Source organism: Rhipicephalus microplus, chromosome X (genome assembly GCF_043290135.1).
Source record: "Rhipicephalus microplus isolate Deutch F79 chromosome X, USDA_Rmic, whole genome shotgun sequence".
Classification (NCBI taxonomy): Eukaryota; Metazoa; Arthropoda; class Arachnida; order Ixodida; family Ixodidae; genus Rhipicephalus; species Rhipicephalus microplus.
The window spans coordinates 125,294,189-125,317,878 of NC_134710.1; the positions used below are offsets into that span (position 1 = coordinate 125,294,189).

Sequence of the window (23,690 nt, forward strand, 5' to 3'; positions counted from 1 at the left end):
TCTCGAAACCCATACTGGAACTGGTCAAGCAGATTGTGTGTTTCAAATAAATGTAAAAGTCGGTGGTTTATCATTTTTTCAAAATGTTTACAAAGGCAGCTGGTTAGTGCAATGGGCCTATAACTTGAAAGTGAGGAAGGGTCCTTGCCCTTTTGCAAAATAGGGATAACAATAGCCTCTTTCCAGGAAGCAGGGATGGTGCCAGAAAGCCAGATAGCATTGTATAAAGAGAGTAAACCTTTTCGCGTTTTGAGCGGGAGGTTTTTCAATATTTCATACGTGACACGGTCGTAGCCTGGGGCAGAGTTACTGCAAGAGTTTAGTGGTGTTTGTAGCTCAGCTAAGTTGAAAGGTTGGTTGTATGCCTCGTGATTTGTGCACTTGTATTCTAATTTCTGCTTTTCTATCCTTGCTTTATATCTTTAAAAAGCTTCAGTATAGTGTAACGAGCTAGACACTTGCTCGTAGTGTGCACCGAGGAAGTTCGCCTGATCTTCCAGGCTGTCACCCTGTGTGTTTAGAGTGAGAGTGAGTGTACTTGTCTTCCTGCTACCCTACGAACCATGTTCCAGACTTTAGCCTCTTGTGTATATGAATTTATCCCTGATAAAAACTTGTGCCAGCTTTCTCTTCTGGCCTGCCGACGTGTTCTTCTGCGTTGAGACTTTATTTTCTTGAAAGAGTCAAGATTTTCGGCTGTTGGTGAGTTCCGAAGCAACCTCCATGCCCTGTTCTGTTCCTTTCGCGCATTACGACACTCTGTGTTCCACCATGAGACCTGTCGTTTGCCGGGCATTCCAGATGTTTGCGGTATGCACTTTGCTGCGTCAGTTAGAAAAGCTGTAAAGTACTGCACAGCTTCATCTATGTTTAACCTACATATGTCTGTCCAACTTAAACGTGTAGTGTTATGGAACTGTTTCCAGTCTGCTTTGTTTATCAGCCATTTGGAAACATGTAGAGGACATTCATATGTTGTTTGTGAACTCAACACTACAGGAAAATGGTCACTTCCATATGGATTATTTATGATTTTCCATTTCAGTAGGGGTAGGAGTGAAGGTGATACGATGCTGAGGTCTATAGACGAGTAAGTTTTGTTGGCAACGTTATAGTATGTTGGCTCTTTCCTATTCAACAAACAGGCACCGGAAGAGAAGAGAAATTGTTCAATGAGACAACCTCGTGCGTCACAGCAAGAATCCCCCCACAGTCCACTATGTGCATTTAGGTCCCCAAGAAGCAAATAAGGTTCAGGCAGTTCGTCTATTAAAGACTGGAATTCACGTCTTTCAAGACGGTGGTGGGGAGGTACGTATAAAGAGCAGATATTGACGAGTTTGTTTAAAAGTACCGCTCGAACAGCCACCACCTCAAGGGATGTTTGGAGTGGTAAATGTGTACACGCTACTCCTTGATTAATGATAATGGCTACGCCACCAGATGACACCACAGTATCATCTCAGTCCTTTCGATATATGACGTAAGCACGTAAAAAATTTGTATTGGAGGATTTTAGGTGTGTTTCCTGTACACACAGCACTTGAGGTGAGTGTTTGTATAAAAGCTCTTGGACGTCGTCGAGGTTTTTAAGCAGTCTTCTGACGTTCCCATGTATAATTTGTGTTTCCATATTGGAAGTAAAGTAGTGCTGTGTGTACATTAAGGGAGTGACTTGTTTAAGCTGAAAGGTCGAGCTCAAATAACAGGGCTATCATCAGGCCCTGTTATGAGCTTTTTAGTTCTCTTGGCGCCCTCCAGAGAGCCGCGCCGCTCTTTTAGCACTAGGGGCGCCGCCGTATCCATTGCCTCCTCGGAGGCACTGGATGCCCGCTCATGCGAGCTGGTTTTTCGAAGCTTTGGCCTCGCCTGGCGAGGTGAGGCCTTGAGACCCGAGGACCCTGGAGTCTCTGGTCTCTGTTCAATAGTAGGCGGAAGAGACTCAACTACTGCCGCCTTGGGGGCAGGCGCCACAGCCAATGGCTCGCTCTGCACAGGCCGAAGGAGTGGCGAGGGCTGGTCCGACGCTTCCCCCTGGCGCGCCGCATCAGCATATGTGGGGCCATAAAATGGCGAGACTCTCCTTCTTGCTTCTTTAAATGTAATGTTTTATTTTATATTTAAAGTGATGATCTCTTTTTCTTTTTTTCCAGAAAGAACAGGAACGTGAGTACGCGGCATGATTACCGCCACAGTTCACACAGTGTGCAGGTGCTTCGCAGTTGTCCGACGCATGGCCCACGACTCCATACAGAGCACAAGTTTTCCGGCCACGACAGCTTTGTGAGCCGTGGCCATATCTCTGACATTGGAAGCAACGGCGGGGGTTGGGAATATATGGCCTCACGGATGTCTTTGTATACCCAGTTTGAATGGTTTCCGGCATATCGCTCGAAGCAAAGGTCAGTACTAAGTGTTTGGTTGGTATTTCCTTTTGATCTCTTCTTATCTTAAAACGCTGTATGTTTGTCACGTTCTGGCTCTTCCATCCTTCCAGAAGTTCAGCTTCAGTCAGGTCAAGCAAATCTGCGTCCAATACTACCCCGCGAGATGAGTTCATGGACCTGTACGGCGTAATACTGATGGGTGCGACTCCAAACGTTGTGAGGGTGTTCAGTTTTTCGAATAGGTCTTTGTCATGTATCTCAAGGAGTAGATCTCCGCTGGCCATTTTGGTAACCTTGTACCTGGCACAGAGAGTTTCGGTTAAGCACCTAGCCACTACGAAGGGGGATACAGTTCTGGCTTGCTTGTTAGTTTTCTCGCAGTGTATAACGTGGAATTGAGGAAAGATTTGTCTCGCCCGGATGAAAAAATTAATATCTTCGGTGCGTACCCGCTTTGAGGAGGCACGATCACTAAGTAAAGGGAATGCTTTATGCATGCTAATTGTATGTTGTTCAGCAGCGTTGGCGGCCACCCACCACGAAGCCCAACGAGGGGACGCTGCAAGTTTGCGGATGCTGAAAGCTTGCAGACGTCAGCCGTACAACTCTGCTATAACCCAATGCGCCTAGGCCAAGGTAGGCTATTCACACAGGATTAACCCTTGCCGCCGAGAAAATTGGAAGTAAGCAGAAGAGAAGAGTAGACAGGAAAGCTAAAAAAGTAAGAAAAACGAAGATGTAGGGAGAGAGGGATAGGAAAAGGCGACTGCCGATTTCCCCTGGGTGGGTCAGCCCGGGGGTGCCGTCTACGTGAAGCCAGGGCCAAAGGGGTGTGTTGCCTCCGCCGGGGGGCCTTAAAGGTCCAATCACCCGGCGTCGGCTCAACCCCCAGGATCCCCTTTTCCCCCGGACATGGCAAAGCCACGCACTGCTAGGCATGGGAGGGAGGCAAAACACCCCCGTTAGCTCGGGTCCGTGGTGTCGCTACACACCAAACGCCTGCTTTCACAGGCACCCCTGCGGGGGAGGGTAGTCGTAGCCCGCTGTCATAACTACACCCACTTTTACAACAAAACAACCAAGAAAGGCTTCCTCCATGTGTCGCTCATGTCATAGCGACATATGCGCAAGATATGGTGTGGCATTTATTGCATGTTGTAGAAACACAGAAGTCCGGATAAATCCCGTTAATTAACAGCAGGTTCGGATTGAATGCTACTTTTATTTTAATAAAAGAACCTCCAATGAAAATGTCTGCTTCTCCTTAACAGCATCCTTGTGCATTACTAACAGAACATTTCCGCATAACGTGCAGAAAGAAAACAACAACTAGCAAGTAGTGTGCAGCAGTTTTAAAGAAGCCCGGCAGTGAAAAGATGAATAAACTTCTTGAAAATGGAAAGTCCCTTTGCTAAACCCCAAATAAAATGTTTCCTTTTGCTTTTCTACCGTTATTTATATTTCAGTGAACACTAAATAACGCCGGTGCATGAAAGTAGCAAGAACTGTTTCTACACAGCAGGGATTGCCTTGAGCACTGCATTGCACCAACATGATACAGCCCCATTAAACACTGCCGATGAGGCTAAGTGCAACTCTAAGCTATGCAACAATTATCAATGCATAACTTTGGGCAAAACAGCCCACTAGGTTGTCATACTATAACAGGAAGTAACAAACAATTCCCGTGAAAAGAGGAAGTACCTGAAGCTCAGGCACATCATCTAGGCTTGCAGCCCAATGTTCTGTGGGATGCTTGTGAACTATAAAACTTTTTTCTTGGGGATAAAAAAGGAAGTGCGACCAATTATTGAGAATGCATTTTTGTAAACAGACAGTGATTCACTTCTCGGAAATGGGTTGTATGATGTGTGAGCAGAAAATAAAAAGTTTTCATCTAGATATGGCTCGTGATTCTCGTTTGTGAGTATGACATTACGATGAGTCTTTATTTACAGATTAGTGCTTTAGAAAATGATGGTTTACTGTGGAAGGTGTTGCAAGCAATGGCTCACAACTGAGTTCATCATTCAACTCTTCTGCCACTTCAGATCGATAAAATGTTTCAGTGCCGTAACGCGCTCACTTTCGGCATCCTATTGACCTGACGATATTTCAGTTCAGTTACGCACCCGCGTTGGCATCCTGTTTTCCAGAAGCTAATTAACATATTTTCTCGGTCGCCATTTGAGGCCATGCACGAGTAAAAAAATATATTTGAAATGTTTCACATTGCCCGCGCATGTGGTTGATTCCCGTCTCTGGGCAGTGCATCGCTGCCTTTGGTGATATGCGAACATGCACCAGCACCACCTGGTGGTTTCCTCCCAAGGCCAACGGTAGCGCGATAGCCGGCGCGTTCACCACACTTCCTTATTCGCCTTCGCCAATGTAGCAAAGCAACTCAACTCCTCTCTAGTAAAAACAACCTATAATCATTATATGCACAGTCAAACCTCACATACACTCACATTTAATTTGTTTTGTAATGTCTCCACACAATGGTGATCAAGTCAAATATATGCACATATTGCCTCATTCATGCTCATACATAAAAACTATAATTTTAGTCAGAAGTCACTATGTGTACACACTATAGATGCCTAATCAGTGATCTCCAGTATACATAAGCTGCTTCCACATTTATGAAAGCACGAGGAAGTGATATCACAGCAAGCTGTCGCCGAATCCACCGTACTCAGGGATGGTTTCCAAGCAAGAAGTGACCAAATCGGTGGATTGCAATTTATCATTGCACAATGAACCATTTCATAATTAGAGGTGCAAAATTACTGAAAATTTTAATGAAAAAAAAAGACATTGCTACTTTTCTCTTTTTAAAAAATAGAGGTGAAAAGCACTTGTTTAGGTCGATCCACTGTTAGAGGAAACACGCGAGCACGTGGCCTGTACTCTGCGGCAGCTGAATACAGTGCCATCAACTAACAATTAAAGAAAACGCATTCACTTTCGGTGTCATCTATTGCCAAACACAATAATGAGTCATGGCCGGTGGGCAAGTGCTGCCTACTATAGATTACGCTCCCTCCCTGCTCACGCAAAGAGCGATGCCTGCAGTGCGTCGTCTGCTGCCGACAAATCGAAGATGGTGCGTGAGCACAACACAACCTGCAGGCATCGCTCAACATCGCTAATTGCTTGAGCGGTGAGGGAGTGTAATCTATCAGAACTTGTCAACCAGCTATGAATCGTTATCTTGGCTAGCAATAGATGACGCCGAAAGCGAACATGTTTTCCTTAGCTGTCAGCTGATGGTGCTATAGGCAGGTGCCACAAAGCGCAGGCCACGTGCTCACATGTTCCCTCTAAGATTGGACCGATCTGTACATGCTATGCAATCATATTCTGCATAGCCGTACATAAAGGTGCCCTGCCACGCTTTTCCAAGCAACTATCGAATGGCTCCATAAAAGAAACTTACTGCCTCATGAATCTACTACCACAAAACTCTTTGAATATGTCAAGTACGAGCTCAGAGTTCTAGAAATTACCACTCGTGTACAGAAAAGGAATAGGCATTATTAGTGCAAACAAGCTTGTGTATCTCCAGAAGTTATATTGATGGCCAATGGACATGAAAAAAATGTGTGGTGAACACTATATGAAATAAACAAGACAATTTACATCAGCAGTCTTGTGATTACACAATCTAGCTTTTTTTCTTTCAGCAAAGAAACTAGAAGCTTAGAATGTGGTTTTCCAATTTGGCCAAGCATTCTAGCACCTTGAGATAAATACTTCCTGCTTGCCACAACTTCTTTGCTCCTGCTGCAGTGCAAGAGTGTCTATACTTTACTATTTTGTATAAAAGGCATTGGGCACAGCTACTTGCTTTGTGAAAAAGCATCTTACATTATGCAAATGGCTCTCGGAAAACTCATCCAGGCAAGCAGACTGGTATTGCAGTCCATAAACAGACAAGACATGCTATAGCGCAAAGTGCATCGCATGAACTTCTATGTATTCAGTGGGATGTCATGACATGGACACCATACCAAGGTCACTAGCTGGGCACACAGCATGCTGGCGTTACTGAAGCACAACCCTTGGGGAAATGTGACACATTGGCCCAGTCAAAAACACTCAAAACTTCCTGTGCCTCCAGTCTCTCATATGATAATTTGCTCCACAGCAGATAGTGACCAGCACATACTATTGCATTTAAAAAAGTTAGTTTTTCCTACATTTGTGATGCTGAAACAAGTAGCTTAAAAGGAAGATTGCTTTATTTTCCAATTTTTTTCTTTTGTTTGTGCCAACCATGTTTGTGATATCTAAATTCATAAAAATATAGTCGTTTTTTAGGAAAAAAAAAGCCTAAAGCTTTTCTTCACGTCACATTGGCAACCATGTCTATTTGCATAGGTAGAAAAAACTGGCATGGCTGTGCTCTATTTCACAGTTGTGTTGACGGTGAAGCTTTTCTTTAAATCTTAACAGTGATATTCAAGCGCACGATCAGACTCAACTTGACATGGACATTACTAGTGCCTACTTATGCTCCCCTTTTTGACCATTTCTTCCTTTCTCAACAACAGAGACATTTCGTGTGCCCACATATTGGAAAAGGGTAATAATGTTTGGAAAGGGGCACACTTACGTGACAATGGATAAAATTTGAATATGGCAGTGCACTTCAAATGGCATGGTGCATAAGACTTGCCAAGCGAGCACGATCTAATCAGGGAGGTAGAAAACCAGACACTCTTACATACATGAATGCATTTTCTGTGCTTTGCCTTCTTCCATGAGCTGCTTAACACAGATGTTAAAAAGAAAAAGTGAAGGAAACAGAGACTGACATGTGGAGAATTGGCATGATTAAGAAGTCCGCACTAGAGATTTATCGAACTTTTAAGCAGGAAATTGTCAAGGAAAAGATTATGATAATACACGGGGTAGGTAGTTCTCTACTGTTTGAGGCCAGGACGGAAGTGTTGCGAACCAAGACATATCGGGCCAAATACGAAGGGGTAGACACAGTATGCAGTGCGTGTGGAGAGGAATAAAAACTGCCGAACACTTGATAATGTTCTGTAAAGGGCTTCACCCGATAGTTCAGGATGATGGCGCAGAGTTTTTCAAAGCACTGAGGTTTAGGAACAGGGAGGGCAAAATAGACTTTAAGCGGGTAGACTTAACTAGAAGGAGGTTATCTGATTGGTGGCTAAGGTCAAGGCACGAGTGAAAATAAACCTTTCACTGCAAAGTACGAATCCTCAACCTCACTATTTCAGAAAAAAAAAAAAAAAAAGATAAATCTAATGGTTAGTTCACTAAGTATTATGGCTGGGTGGCGTTAGCCGCCGCCCGATCTAAAGGGTACAGCCACATCCATACATCCATTCATTCGTTATGATAATTATACTCTCAGCCACGGAGAAAGGAAAGGTAAGGAGAGGGCATGCCCAGCCTGCGCAGGGCGTAAAAAATGTGGCGGAAATGACATCATGGCGGCCATATTCACTAGGCACAATGGTGGCATTGCTATGGTTACGTGTTGCGCAGTGGAGCTGGTCTAGCAGTGAGCGGCCGCGGCTGGCGGCGGAATGTGTGCCTCCACAGGTCTCGTGCTGAGCCGTGGCGGACAATGTCTGTGCTCTGCGCCGCGTTATTGGTTACACAGTATTCTCCTGGCTGTTACATTACTCTTAGCAACGTTTACAAATCCATTTGTCCATCACGGGGTTTCAACAGTGCGTAGAACAAGTGCATATTCATGTGTCGTGCGGCGGATGACGCGGATGAAGCAGTTAGTGTTCAGCGAAATTGCGTTGGGCACCATGACGAAGCTGAATGACGACGAACGCCTTGCAGGTCAGTGACGGTTGAGCAGTGTTACTGCTTGTGACAACGGACGACGCTGTTGAGCCCAGCAAGAAGCCGTGAGGACCATGTGCACATACATAGTTTCGTGTTGTGTGTGTACAGTAACAACTTGCATGTGCGTATTAAAACACCTTTTCTGTTTCGCTTGGTACACTCTCCACCAGCATTGCATGTAATCTCAACGTAACAGCAACCAGGTTCAACTGTCACTAGCACCGTGCTCCAAGTCACCTCGGTCGCAGAACGCTGACGCCGGTGTTTCACGCGGAACACGGACACAGTGGCAGGACGCTGCGTTGGCCGCGTGACGGAATGCAACCGTAGAAGGCGCACGAACGATCGTGTTGTCTGTACAGTTGCTGAATTAATGACGTGAAAGCACTCGCTGTTGTCAGTGTATCTAGCGCGCGTTCTCTCGTAGTTGCTTCGTTGTCAGCGAGCTGTTACTCCCTGTTATTACTTGGACGAAGCGATTTCGCTGAAGGTGTCCCGCTGGCTCAGAGTGATGAGCCCAGTTCAATTAATTTCGGATCGTCACGACACACGCGCTGCGCGGCCCACGTGCTTTCCGAGCCGGAGAGGGAGTCCCGCCTTCTGCTTCGCATTCATATGTAAACAAGAGAGGAGAATTCGCCTAGTCAATATGGCAGACTTCCGGCTTCATCGCGGCTTCACAACGAGCGACGTCAGGGCCTCTCCTTACCTTTCCTTCCTTCGTGCTCTCAGCAAACTTTTAGGGCAATGAAGCCAAGACTACAGAAATATATCGCATGTATCTTACTGCTAATGAATGTAGTCCCACTACTGTGTCCCAATTTTCTGCATGACATAAAACAGCCACCTTTATTTTCTACATGTAGCTTTTTCATCCAGGACGCAGCTCACACCAGTGAGATATTTGTATTTGTTTGTTTTTTATATGTTGTCCCTTCACACTTTTGCATGTGTGACAAAGTTGAGCCTAACACATGTACCTCAATCGCTCAGTGGTGCCTGCATAGATTTTAAACGCTGGTTGCATGCAGCCATCACCCTCCACAGCAGTGCTAAACGCATACCATACTGGACTACTTCCCGTAGAAGTACATGTGTTGAAGCTCTGACCCCACAGCTTTCCCTTCGTCGCCAAGAACTGTTGCCCACAAGTATGGTAACCAACACAACAAACCATTGACTTTGATTAATGCCACCTTATACCAGCAAAGGGGGCTTTCTTAGATCTACTGCAGTGTAGCATTATGTCCCTCACTTTTTTTTCTTTATTCATTAAGATATAACCCACCATAATTTACAGTCAAGTGAACTATTTTATAGATATGTATGTACATGATATTTGTTTTTGCTCATTTTGGCAAATGAACAGACAGTGCTTCAGTCTACACTGAACTTTAGCACTTACTGCGCTGAACACTTCGGAACTACATGTCCCACTGAAACTTCCACTGTCCTGAGACTAATTACCAAGCCTGCACTTTCACAGCATTCCTTCGGAAACTATTTAGTAGCGACAGGGGGTGTTGTCAGAAATACTGAGGGGGGGGGGGGGGGAGGTGCTACTACATCAATTTCGCATGGGCGTAACATATCGCATGTCTACAACGAAAAACGTATGCAGGTACGAGTACAATGCAGAGCTAGCATAGAAGTACAGCTCTCGTCAGTTTCATGTCAGACAATGAGGCTATTTGATATTAAAAGGACCAGAGTATCTAGTTTCGTAACATCGACCAGAAGCAATTTCCTCATATGCGTGTACATTGAACTTGTGGAATGAACATTTCCCGTATATCTTTATTAAAAAGTAACACCTCTCAGCAACTTCCCTAACGCGCAATGTTGACACAGTGACAAGCCCAATACAGAGCACTATCTAGCACTTCCTTGCAGCGTAACCAGCTGACAATTGATGTAAACGCTTAAATAAAGAGAAAAAATAGCTGCATGTCACTACGTCTTCTACGCGCAATATGCTTTGCACGCACTGTTAGGAACTACGACTTCTACGCCGAATAGCTAGTAGAAATTTCAATGTTATAGATACTTCGCGCTCAGCGAGCGACCGGAGGTATTGCTCATGCACAGCTGAGTCAACGAGAGAACTACGATATAGATGGAGTAACGAAAGTAAGGTTTCCACATTCGCTAGCTCGAGGGCATAGATTTTGAAATAGCAGTAAAAACCTCATCAAACACATCAACAACGTCCTATTTCTGCCAGACGGACAAACATCTGCGAAAAGCGATGGCCTAGGGGCTGTGCGAAATAAGAACTTCGATGGGTGGCGACAGTGTTGGTAGCCCCCTCTTATTTGCGTCTTCAGATATGTAACGGGTACAATTTATGATTGATCGACTTCACATACCCCTAGCTTGGACGTTGTAGCTGGGGAACGATGAATCGGATTGCTCCTGCAGTAACGGCGTTCGCTCAGCTGAATCGTCCCTCAGATCCATTTTGCAAAGACAACAAACATGTGACACACAAATTTCAGCGAGGAGGTGAGGATGTGCACCCCCGACCTGCAGTAGGCTGGCTGCAGCGTTGGGCGAGTGGCTGCAACTCAAGGACGATGATAGTGGTGGCCATGACCTACTACACTCCTGACCTGTTCAGATAGCGGGGTTCCTATGGGAGCGCGTGTCCCCGCTCTCGTTCAATCGCTCGCCGTAGGTGGCGCTACCTATAACCTGTTCGTCTGCTACTGTGCGGCCGGCAGGAGGGCGACGGACTGATACCATGCGTCTGCTTCTGTGACAAACTGCCTATACGTGCACGAAGGACTTCAATTATGTCATTATACCCGACCGCCTGCCAGCCCTATATAGAGTGAACAGTTAATCGCCACATTTCGTTACCGGCGTAACGTTTCTAATTACCTTAAGTAAGCTTATACAGAAACGAACAAAGCTGTATGGGAAGATAGAGGTTTGAGATGAGAAATACATTTGACCAAATTCGGTCGCTAACTTCAGTGACACCCAGTGTTCAAGAGTTGTCCATCGCTAAACACACACACACACACACACACACACACACACACACACACACACACACACACACACACACACACACACACACACAGAGAGAGACAAACTGTGGAGGCAGCACGTAAATATTTCATATCATTAATTTTTTTATGGATTTCGGCGGCATTTGTTGAGGCAGCCTTCGGGAAGGGTGCTCGAACCCCTCGCAACCCACCGCTACGCATTTTTACATAATTTACAGATTTCGTATATTTACTTTTTTCTTGTGTGCTATATTTAAATTTCTTGGCACTATTTGTGGAGCCTGCCATATTAGCCGCGGTACTTTAAAAAAGCTTTCATGTTTTTTAGCTCAGTGAATTAGCATAACACACGGAAATAAAGTTTACTAAAGCACCCTGGTGCTTCTTGCTAGCTTGCAACTCGTTCTGAATTGAAACGACTCTCAAAAACACAAGACTCACCTTTTCTTCCAATTGCCTCGATCCATTCTTCCCGTATGTCTGTGGCAGGAAACTCGTGAAAACTTACTTTACTTTGTTTGCCTTGTTCCGATTTGCAATATGGCACGCAGCAATACACCATACTTACATTTGAGGTGTCAGCTCATCTAAAAAAAAAAAACTGCACGCGGCCACTATTAGAGCTGACTACTGCAGCTATCTGCCGTCTGCAAGTTTCTGCACACGACCTACTGTGTTTCTGCGTATCTTCTGCAATTTGTGTATGCGTATCGTCTGGAACCATCGTGATTCAGTGTGAACAATGAATGCCTAACAATAGTTTTTTTTATCTCGTTGGACTACGTTTTCATTCAAGAAATATTTTCATAATAAATTTTCCTTCATTTGTAGAAAAGTTCCCGTCTGCTTGCCACTGTGACCCTTTGTGTGCTTTTTTTACGGTTCTATTTCTGCTTCAAACGTCCACACGAATGCAGCCAACTCTGACGAGGAATCATATCGCTTTATTTGCCATATTTTACACATTCATACACAATTCATGCACAATAAGAACGATTTGCACTGCCACAGCGATGGCTGAAGCAGACGACAGCGAACAGGTGCTGCCTAGCGCCACGCCGCTCGTAGGTGACGGCCCTAGCGGCAGAAGGTATGAACTAGAACGTGGGCGCTGGAAGAGGTGCTCTCTGGGCAGGTCAGGAGTGTAGTAGGTCATGGTGGTGGCGCCCCAAAACTTCACAGATGCCTAGATGAAAGTGCAAAGTAACAATATAACACACACAAAACAGCAAAAATAAATTTTACATCAGCAAAAACAAATTTAGTTTTTTGATTTTTATTTAAAGTAATTCTTGTTTTTTATTACTTGTTTTATATAAAAGCAGTCGGAAAGAAACTCAAAAAACTTCAGCAGTGGGCAACATTGCGCTCGTCTCCTGCAGTGGGGCAATGTGAGTATGGTGTGTGGTGCTGCTGGTGCACGCAAGGCACTCATCGCTCCAATATCAAACTTTTGCAATGTGTCGCCCTGAAACTTCAACTTGCGATCAACCACTGAGAAATGAACCCTACAGTTGAGTCCCACTAGCTACTTCAAGCGCTGTTTATTGCACCAAAAATAACCTCTTCTGCACGAGCTCAACATGCACGCTTTCGTACTGAGCGCTGGCTCTCAGTTGTTTCGTCAAGTGAAAAACCGTAAGCATGTGTTGCTTAGGTTTATCTCTTCGAAGAATGGTGGTGTCCTTTCTAACAGTAGTGCTATTCGTCGAGTCTGCGTGCCTCCGGTGAAATCACTTGCGTCTGTTGTACTCTGCCGAGCTTGCTCAAACGCTCGGCGTGTAGACAGTAGTGAACTAAGGAGACTGTTGCGGCAAGCAAGACCCGAACGATTTCGCCTCGGTGCTGCAGTCCTGTTGCTTTTTGTGTCTAGCTCCGTTATGATCGCTTTCCCATTTTGCATTGGCAAAGTGATCGACGTGATTTACACTTCATCTGATAACGCAGAACTTCGTGCCAACCTCAACTGGATTTGCAAGCTTCTGACTGGCGTTGTCGTGATCGGTGGTCTTGCAAATTTTGGTCGAGTGTACCTTATGAACAGCTCAGCCCAGCGGATAATCAACTCTCTCCGCAAGCAAGCTCACGCCTCGCTGATGCAGCAGGAAGTGGCCTTTTTTGACCGAAACCGAACGGGCGATCTCATCACAAGACTTTCGAGCGACACTGCGCTGGTTGGGATGTCCTTAACACAGAACATATCAGATGGCCTGCGGTCTGCTGTTGCAGTGTTTGGTGGTGTGGGTATGATGCTGTATACATCGCCGCAGTTGTCACTTGTTGGTTTGAGTGTTGTGCCGCCGGTTGCCATCATTTCATTCGCTTTTGCTCGTAGACTGAGGCAAGTGGCAGCGGACGTGCAGACGCGGCTCGCCGAGTCTAGCGCCACTGCCGAAGAACAGCTGTCGAACATCAGAACTGTGCGCGCCTTTACTAAAGAAAAGTTTGAGATGAACAGATACTCTGTAGGGCTTACTAGGTTGCTGGACAAAGTCAATACTGAAACAAGGTTGCGGGCAGTCTTTTTTGGCTGCACTGGTGCCACCGGAAACATGATTGTATTAGCTGTCCTCTATTACGGGGGAATTCTCATGTCTGATGGCAGACTTACTGTGGGAAGTCTATCTTCGTTTTTGCTGTATGCAGCTTATGTCGGTGTTTCCATTGGCGGCCTTGGAGGCTTCTTCACTGAAGCAACCAAGGCATTAGGTGCTTCAAAAAAGGTATGGGAAATTGCGGATCGTGTTCCGACTCTACCAAATTTTGGTGGACTCGCTCTGTCCAACCTCCAAGGGCAAGTAGAGTTTCACAATGTTACATTTGCCTACCCCTCCAGACCAGAGATTGAGGTTTTGAAGAAACTCAACCTCTCAGTGCCTGCCGGATCTGTTTTGGCCATTGTTGGCCCTAGTGGGCAGGGAAAATCTACACTGGCATCCTTACTCCTCCGGCTTTATGACCCTACTTCAGGTACTGTCACACTGGATGGAATCGATATTAGGGAACTGGACCCCCACTTTCTCAGAATGCATGTTGGAATTGTAAGCCAAGAACCAACACTTTTTGCTACCTCCATTTTCGAGAACATTCTTTATGGTGCAAAGAATATGGAGGAAAGCTCAAAAGAAGATGTGATCAGGGCTGCAAGTGAGGCCAACGCACTCGAATTTATAGAAGACCTTCCTGATGGATTTAATACAATGGTAGGCGAACGAGGAATCTTGTTGTCAGGAGGTCAAAAGCAGCGTATCGCTATTGCTCGAGCTATTCTACGGGACCCGTGTGTGTTGATTCTGGATGAAGCAACTAGCTCGTTGGATGCTGTTAGTGAGCGTGCAGTGCAAGAGGCCTTGAAAAAGCTAATGGTTGGCCGCACTGTGCTCACTATTGCTCACAGGCTTTCTACAATTCGCAGGGCAGATAAAATTGCTGTGCTGAAGGCAGGTACTGTTGTTGAGCATGGAACTTATGAGCAGTTGATGGGCATTGCTGATGGGCTCTTTCGCAGGCTTGTGGAACATCAGTTACATGATGAGAGAATGTCTGGGTGAATGTTAAAATCAGTGTTTCTCAGTTCCTGTGATATTATTGTAGTGAAGTGCAAAAATACAACACTGAATTCTGGCTGCTGGGCAGGTGTTATTTAATGTTCACATGCATGCACCAGTGCTTTTAGTTCTTTGTTGTTATCTTGTTATCATTAGTTAGTCAGTGTATCATGTGCACAATTCAAGATTATAATAAATAAGCTGAACGTTTAGAAGAGAGTTCAGTTGAATCAGGTCATATTTACACTACCATAAGAAACTCTGTACCTAGCTATGCTGTAGCAGTGCAATAAAACTATTTTGTATGCTGGAGGAGTTGCATTGCTTCTATAATTTGGCAAGCCATGGTTCACAGATGAGAAGTGGCGACTCAAAAAACAAGTTTCCAATACAAGACTGCACTAGATGGGGCAAAAACGCACTCGAAATACACCACAAAAAAACACCTGAGTACTCAGATTCTGGTGCATTTTAAAGAAACCCGGGCTGTTAAAGTTGCCACAGAACCCACTACTGCAGCGCGCCTGTTTATGGTTGTAGCATGTTAAATCTAATGAATAAATTTTTCAACCAATGTAGATCAGCTTGCATGGAGTGCTTATCATAGCAACATTATTATGTGAACCTTTGCCAGTGAAATTGTTCTTTATAGCAGAATGGCTGATAATGGCATGTAGATTATCTTAACTCCAGCGATAGCAACTGCTCTGGAGCAAATACAGCAGGGATCTCTTGTTTGGTCCACGAAGCCTTAGCATTCTTTGTTCTGGACAACACACCTTCAAGGGACACTAAAGAGCAATATGCAACTCTTCGCTGGTAAAGCATTCATTAGAACTTTTACTAGACCCGCCACGGTGGTCTAGTGGTAATGCTGCTTTATTGCATTCTTGCAGGGTGTGGGATCGTATCCTGGCTGCGGTGGTGCCATTTTCCATGGAGGCAAAAATGCTTGAGGCCCATTTACTTAAAGTTGTGCGTTAAAGAGCCCCAGGTATTCTAAATTTCTGGAGCTTCACTTCAGTGTCTCTCATAATCATATCGTATGGTTTTAGGATGTTAAGCCCAAGCAATTAATATTCAAACTGTAGCTCCACTTCAGTGTCTCTCATAATCATATCGTATTGTTTTAGGATGTTAAGTCCCAATAATTAATATTCAAACTCTAGCATTTATCGGGTGAAAAACTTTATTGCTATTTCACGAAATAGAAGCAAAGCACTATTATTGAATTTTGTGTTCAATATTGATATAATGTCATAAATTTCAAAACATTTATGCACTTCCCCAAGTTTGGGAAATTTTTTATGCTGAGTCTTAAGGCCCTTCAGAATACAACCAAATCACTAATGTATAGGTAAAAAGAATGAAACAGACAGTGTTAGAACTCAATCTTTGTTAGCTTTGCCATCATAGATTTATTTTTAGTACACCAAGTCAATGTCAAAATTTTATTTTTTAAATTTTCTTTCAGAAAATTGCACCTGAATATCAGTGCAATATTATGGATTTGTAATTGTTTTCTCTCTCTCTTTTTGTAATTCAGACACAACTTCATGAAGTTTTTCAAAACTTGTTCTGTTAAGTCTGTGGCTCCCTTAGAACATTATGAAATGAATTTCACACCAAAAGCTGTTGTGATCTTGCAACAACAAATAATTTCCGGGGCATCACAGCTATTACACACATAAGACAAAATACCTGGGTTCGAAGCAGATTTAAACCTAGGCGTTCTGCATAGCATGCCTGGGTTTCTAAACCTGCATAGCAAGGCGGTTTTACCACAGAGCCACACCTGTCTTTAAAACTTTTCAGAAGACGACTCAATATGAACATCATACATGGCATGGAAACGAGTGACCAGATGTAATGTTGTGTGCCAGACGAGAAGAATGGCCCTGGGTATCATAATGGGTATTGTTAAATGAGTAGGTAATTGGAACTTCTCACCAATTAGAAAGGGTTCAGCCATAATTCTTCATCCTTATCATCCACGAAAGCAATAGCACAGTGCCGTAGAAATGTGTACTAGGTGTTTCGCTACTTATAAAATGTGATAATTTAATGCAAAGCGAGTACCTCGCAACTGTACTTGCTGTATGTGCCCGAGCATAACTCGCAATGACTTGGATGAAAGATAGTTCCCCGACTTATGTTCCAACTGTGCTGCGTGTTCCCCACAGGCGTGGTATTTTTAATCAGTGAGGAATTATATACACGCCACAACGTTACCTTTCTGTGAAAGATCCATTTATGCCCAATAAAGTTGTCTCTCTCTCTGTAGCATCCAAATGCTATCAAATCTATGACACCATATTGAGTTCGTGCATAAAGCTCGAGGCAGCATTGCCACCTGTATTTTCTTTTTGCGAGTCTTCTAGCTTGCCAAATGTATTCTTGCAGCAATAGTGGTGTTTCTGGTACTGTTAAAGGGTCAGTAAACAAGCTCCATCTTTTTTTTTTTTCATTTCCAAACAAGCTTTTTTTCAAATTCAAGATTTTTCAAATATGACAGTTTTGCACACCGCATAGATGCTCCTTTTAAGTAATGATTCCCGCACCCATCTCCAGCGCCTGTTTTGTGGTTTCCAACCACTACGCGAGATAAGCTTGCCCATGGGAAAATTACATTGCACAGAGCTCAACTGGCTCTCCACACTACAGAACTGTACCTTGGCACTGTGGTGATGCAGTTTCAGCTGTGCAAGTGTCATGCATGTTGCTTATAAGTCATGCATGCAACATGGTGATATGCAAGTCACATTTGCCTCATCATTGCCTCACGTTATATGCTTCCTCATTGCACTACTTGCGAGTAGATGACATGAGCAACAGGTGGAGAAAGCTGTGCTTATTATTTAGCTGCGTGCCAATTGCCTCAATCACTGATATCGCATTACGTAGGCATATCGGGTTAAACAGTCACAATGACGGGCTGTGCCTACACTGCTCTGCTATGGAGAAGGATGTGGAAGGTGAGTGAAATAAATCGAAACCAGCCGAAGTGGCCACAAATGTATTCTGTAACCTTACTACAGCACTTATTTTGCAAAGTTATATCTATTTTGCAAAGTTATAACAAACGTTATGCATATTTTCAAGAAAGGGGATATGTTATTATTTCTAATTATCGACCCACTTCTATTTTAATCTCAATTAGCAAAATAATTGAGAAACTGTTTGTTAGTCACCTAAATAGTTACCTAAAAATTTAATCTCATGAACAACTGCCAATTCAGTTTCCGTTCAGGCAGTTCAACCGACTAGACAGTAATTTCACTAACAGACTACATTATACATTCCATTAACAAAGGACTATTTCTTGCTTCCAAATTCTTTGACTTTTCCAAGGCTTTTGATACAATTAATCACAGTATATGTTGCTGGAAAAATGAGAAGCCTGAGGAATAACAGGTCCAGCATTAACCTTTTTGAGAAACTATTTGTGTGATAGAAAGCTAACAATTTATTTATCTGGCAGCTTTTCAGACCCTAAAATAATTAATTGGGTATCATTAGCCCTGCTATCTAGTGTAGCGAAGGTCAGTATGGTCCAGCAAAAGAGGAGTCATTTTGTTCCCTGAACATAAATGCAGCGCTTCCAGTCGCCCACCTTTTCTGTGAGAACAGGAAAGTGTTGGTCAGAAATCCCACAAAGGCTAAGGAAAAACATGAAGAGAGAGAGAAAATTTATTTACAGAAAGGCAGAGAGGTCGGCCTGAGCGATAGCTTGCTCTTGCCTGCTACTCTACACTGGGGGAGTGGAAAGAGGAGAAGAAAGACCAATGGATGACGATGGTGAGATAGAGAGGCGAGTATGTGAAATTCTTTCTAGCCGAGACAAATTTTATAGTCGCGCATATAGTCTAGTTGCTTCCAAAAAGGTTATAACCGCTCTTATGACCACAGTTTCACTGTTGGTGTCTGGCCAAAGGCCCAACACGGTCTCATCAGTTAATGACCTACTGTGATAAAAAAAATGAAGATATTTAAAAAAGTATAAGGACCTTTAGCATTGTGCCTACGTCAAAACGCGTCTGCCGTGGTGATTTCTACTTCAATCGCAACTGAGTAGATAGTAAGGTCAGGCAATGTTCAAGGAGCTCATTTATTTTATAAACTGTAGTTTGCTATAACTATAATTGGTTGTTTTAAGTTGTAGTACAGTAATTATGAAAAATCAATAAAAGTGGGCAAACACCCTTTCCGTAGATGGGACCCATAGTAACCTTTGAATTACATGTCCAAATTTCTATCAGTTGAGCTATGTCAGTTGAGCTACAGAGAGTGTTGCCCCATTGTTGGACATTTCTGTACATTTCATTCCTGGAAATGTTGGCAAATGCTACACATACTATCCCAAGCAGTGAGTGCAGAAAACCCTCTTGTTTGCCAGAGGACATCAGGTGACCGAAGTTGACAGTTTGACCATGTAAAATTTGCATAGGTTAAAGCAAAACAAGGAAGTTTCATTTTCAAGTGGTACAGACAAGACGACAAATGTAATAGTTGCATAAACAAATACTTACATAGGCATTCATTAGTGTAATTTTGCATATTTATCAGAAATCCAATATAGCCATCCGATTGTGGATATTTTAAGTGCACAGTAAATTTCTTTAGATTTATTGCTTAAAGTTTTTGCTGGGTGTTCCACGCATATCGTTTGGTTATTTTGTCATGATGGCACTAGCACTGTTGTGCATAGCACTGCGAGATAGCTAAAACAAAAGTGCAGGCTCTTCAGAAAAAAAAAACAGCAAAATTGCTTGGTAGTACATTACAGAAAAGCTGTGGTGTACTATCTACAGTGGCCCAAAGCAGTTCCATTGAAATAGGATTTGAATTTACTACTGAGTTTCCTTTTGTGAAGTCTCGCTTTAAGCAAGACTACAACAGGTTATGCACATCAAGCACCTCTGCGTGTCATGCGAGAGAAAAACAAAGCTGTGGTGTACTACCTATAGTGGCCCAAAGCAATTCCATTGAAATAGGATTTGAATTTACTACCGAGTTTCCTTTTGTGAAGTCTCGCTTTCAGCAACATTACAACAGGTTATGCACATCAAGCACCTCCGCAAGTGTCATGCGAGAGAAAATGAGGATGAAGAAGTTACGTGGTAAAACCTGCTGCTGCAGCATCTGTTCACCTGAGAGATTGCTGTACTCCTGCTCAATGTACTTCATTCGGTCAACCAAAGATATTAAGGAATGTGCAAATAACAAACTACAGGCTTGTGCCTGCTCCTGGCAGCTACAACTCGTCAATCTCTGCAGAGTGCCCTTCCACAAACATAGGATACATTTTAGCACACGATTACCATGCAATGGCAAGAGCAGTCAAATTTTATTTTCTCCATGCTAAAAGAAAAACAGATAAAAAAAGAAATGCAGAACGACTGCTTTGTGAGATCTGTGGGTTTACTAGGAACCACTACAGCTGAAGCATTGTGTTCATGAGTCCACCAAACTTGGGTGTTCTAGGTTGTGCTACATAACCAGAATTAATGAAATAAAGGCAAAAAGTGTGGAGGTGGTATTTTTGGAAAGAACAATTTCCAACGTAGCATAAAAGATAACTGGTTGTGACATTTTCTTTAGACAGAAAATAATTTAACGTGACACATACAACAATTATGTCCGTTGGTATACCTTTTTCTTACAACTCATGATTAGCATAATAACAGTAGCATTACGTAAGCTAAAGAAAAAGTGAATCATGCTGATGTGTATGAAAGGTTTTGATGTGAAAATGTGCTCTGTGTGTTGCACCACAAAATCAAAGGCCAGACATTTACAGAATGGTGATGTTGCTTTGGTTATATAAACTGTGTAGCTCAGGCAGCTGGTGCATTTGCAGCAATACAAAATGACAGCGTTTCTGTCATGTTTGAAGTTCAGTCACCTGTTTCATGACTTTATATTGACATTACCTCATTCTGACGGTGGACTACAGGACAGACGAAACATTGGAACATTATTTAACAATGCCCACAATTTCACAAGATTCTAAGCTGCATGTACAGCTAGGTTAAATGTAGGCTCAATCATGTTCACTTTAGCCCATTATCAAACGAAGTTCATACCTGCAGTTTTATCCAAATACTAGAAATGCAGCTCCTTACTTTAAGAAAGAAATTTCAAAAATTGCTTATGATGTAAAGGTGCTCCAGATGAACCTACATTCACAACTACATTGTTCACGCCACAGCTGCAGACATAATAATCAGCACAAAAAAAATTCTTCCCGTACATAGTGCTGGCTGTAAGCATGTTTCTCCCACTGCTGAATGTCACAGCTGGTAGCACTATAGACTGTGCGCAGCTCCAGGCAGGCTCAAACACTATAAAAATGATGTTATAAGTCTGTATCACAGTTCTCCTTGAAGTTATGTAGTACTTTAACACTGCTGATCAGCTTAAATATACAACAACTTGACCAGGAAAGTGTTTCAGTGATGTACAAGTGATCTGCTACTGTCACAATGTAATGCAAATACACCCTACCTTTTGAGCAGGTGATATGAAAACTATATACGAGAAGCTTCAGAGCAATTACAATTCTCAGTCAAGTTAGTATGTGTAGATTCTGCAATACTTTTTGCTTCAGAAAACCAAATTCCTGTGACAGTGCGAAGCACCATATAGAGAATGATACATTTTATATAATTATCAACATGACCCACTGTGCAGGTATGCATGCACGTGATACATGTGTACATGCATGCATCCATGCACACACACAAAAAAACAAAAACTGTTTCAGCTACCACGGGCAGCTTAACCAACTCTAATACCAATGTAATACATGTATACCTATACTCATTAAGCATTTTTTATGAAACTACTACAGAAAATGAGCACTGGTTTATAAGTGACACTGTTATCACATTCCATCTTGTACGTAATTATGCAATATATATATAAATGTAGGTGTAGTACAACTTGTAACTTTACCTATGACAAATGTACAAGATTTTTCAGTGAACAATGAATATGCACAGTGCAGCTATATATGTTGCAGGACTACAAGACCAGCGATGTATATAAGGATTAACACATGTAAACACCTTGCGAAAAGGATGCTTTTCGAGTTTAGTGAATTGGAGCATCTATCTGTGCGTAGAAATTGATATGCATGAAAAATAAATAAACGTAGAAATGATAACAAACAAGTGAATCGGGGTAATCTTGTATATCATTTGTAGTATCTCGAAACCATTGTGATCCAAATTTTATCAGACCTGTGCTATAGTGACAGCGTAAACCTCAATTAAATAACATTACTACAAAGATCACAAATGGTACGCACCTACACTATAGTATTTAAAATACGTTTCTAATATTAAAAAAGTAACGAAAGTCACGATGTGCTACTTGACTAAAATGGCAACCGCAACAGTTTAAAAAAATGAATTCCCCTGTGGCGTGCACAGCAAAAACTGACAAGCAGCAGTAAACATACTATATAGATAAAAATTACAGACTAGCTCCTACATTGGTCAGAAACCACTTTGTACCATGACTGGGCTGCAACGCTTGTCAGGGCAGAGCTGCCCCATGGTAATTGGCCCATAAACATAAGGTCACAAACAACAGCAGGTAGCAACATGAGAGCCATCGTTGTTATACAGCTCAGCTCACAAGGATTCGCGTAGCTTTTGCGGCCTTGTTTCCATACCTCATGTACACCAGAGAGGCTTAGGTGCCACCCACACTCCTCCAAATATGTGCCGTCACAGCTAGAGCACCCCCCTGAAGGAATCGCACGAAGTTGTCCCCAACAAGAGGCCCAAGAGCATAGATTCCTTCGAGAGCCTCAGTTTCGTGAGTGTATTGATGAATTTGAATTGGGTTAGCCCTGCAGTCTACAGGCAGCCCAGCTACAAGGCCTAGCTGTGTGCCTGCCAAAGGCAGAAAGTCAAGGTTTGGGTGGGATCCAATCAGTACCAGCACGTGGGAGACATCTCGAATGTCTGAGTGCGAATCTAATTCTATTCGGCCGTCACTGTGGATGCAGCGCACTTGGCAATGGGCATATGCTTTGTAGCCCGGGTAATGCTCAGCCGAGGACATCATCTGGTGTACCTTATGGTACTCTGGATACATGGACCGTGGCAGCTGGTTAAATACCAGATCAGGATCATCCACCTTTTTGCGAAACACATGACAAACATCAACACCATGGAAACGTGCCGCAATTACAGCATCTGCGGCTGACAGCCCACTCCCTACAACAGCTAATTTCTTGATGGAACTCTTGGTGTCACGCAAGAGAACTTCCAGCCGTCCCAAATCATGAGACACAAAAGGCAAGTCCTCTCCTGGAATATTCAGTCGTCTTGGCGAATCGTAGTGGCCAGCTGCTAACACAACATGTGGTGTCACATAGCAGAAAGCGGCCCCAGCCTGTTTGTTGACACCTTTGACTTCCCACAGGTGGCCTCCTTTAGGGTCATCTTCAGATTTATAAGGCCGCACAGACTGCACAGAAGAAAAGTTCTGAAAATAATGCTGCAGACGCTTGAGGTTCACATAGTCCCGGTAGTACTCGGCCACTCGCTGCACTGACACGCGGTTTTGGCAGTTGGGGGAGCCCTGTGAAGGCAATGGCTTTGACGAGTCCCACTCCTTGAATGTCAAGTCCGGCAGCTCCATCCAAGAGCCAAGGCTTATGGTGAGGATTCCACCGTCCATCCTCTGCGTATAAGTTAAAAACAAAGTAAAAAAAGTCTTTGTCATAGACCAAGAAAAACATGGCAATATACATTCAAAACAAGCTCCTACCTCAAATATATGCGTGAAGACTGCTTATGGCCACCAGAGCCGATATTAATAAACATTGGTACCCACTATAATGTACTCATAAAATCACAATGCGTACCAGAGGAAAG

General features: G+C 43.3%; 3 protein-coding genes across 10 annotated transcripts in view; 1 reads left to right on the forward strand and 2 right to left on the reverse strand.

Annotated features, from left to right (window-relative positions):
• LOC119176407 (type I phosphatidylinositol 4,5-bisphosphate 4-phosphatase-B) overlaps positions 1–10,807 on the reverse strand; it is a 28,707-nt gene extending 17,900 nt beyond the window's left edge. The window contains exon 1 of the mRNA XM_037427669.2: positions 10,601–10,807. Coding sequence (XP_037283566.1) covers positions 10,601–10,691 — 91 coding nt within the window. The 5' untranslated portion in view covers positions 10,692–10,807. The remainder of the gene's footprint in view (positions 1–10,600) is intronic.
• Positions 10,808–12,611: 1,804 nt separating this feature from the next.
• On the forward strand, positions 12,612–15,108 carry LOC119176408 (ATP-binding cassette sub-family B member 10, mitochondrial). The gene has a single exon (XM_037427670.2). It carries the CDS (start codon positions 12,832–12,834, stop codon positions 14,797–14,799), a length of 1,968 nt encoding a protein of 655 aa, XP_037283567.1. The 5' UTR covers positions 12,612–12,831; the 3' UTR covers positions 14,800–15,108.
• A 3,782-nt stretch (positions 15,109–18,890) lies between these two features.
• Positions 18,891–23,690, reverse strand: part of LOC119176820 (oxidative stress-induced growth inhibitor 2) — a 136,162-nt gene continuing 131,362 nt past the window's right edge. For all 8 annotated transcript variants that reach the window (XM_075877597.1, XM_075877600.1, XM_075877603.1 and 5 more), the window contains one exon: positions 18,891–23,496. In XM_075877597.1, coding sequence (XP_075733712.1) covers positions 22,498–23,496 — 999 coding nt within the window. In that variant the 3' untranslated portion in view covers positions 18,891–22,497. The remainder of the gene's footprint in view (positions 23,497–23,690) is intronic.

Bases quoted from the DNA above. Each gene is read 5' to 3' on its own strand.
- LOC119176408 (XM_037427670.2), top strand. From the start codon at position 12,832: ATGCACGCTTTCGTACTGAGCGCTGGCTCTCAGTTGTTTCGTCAAGTG.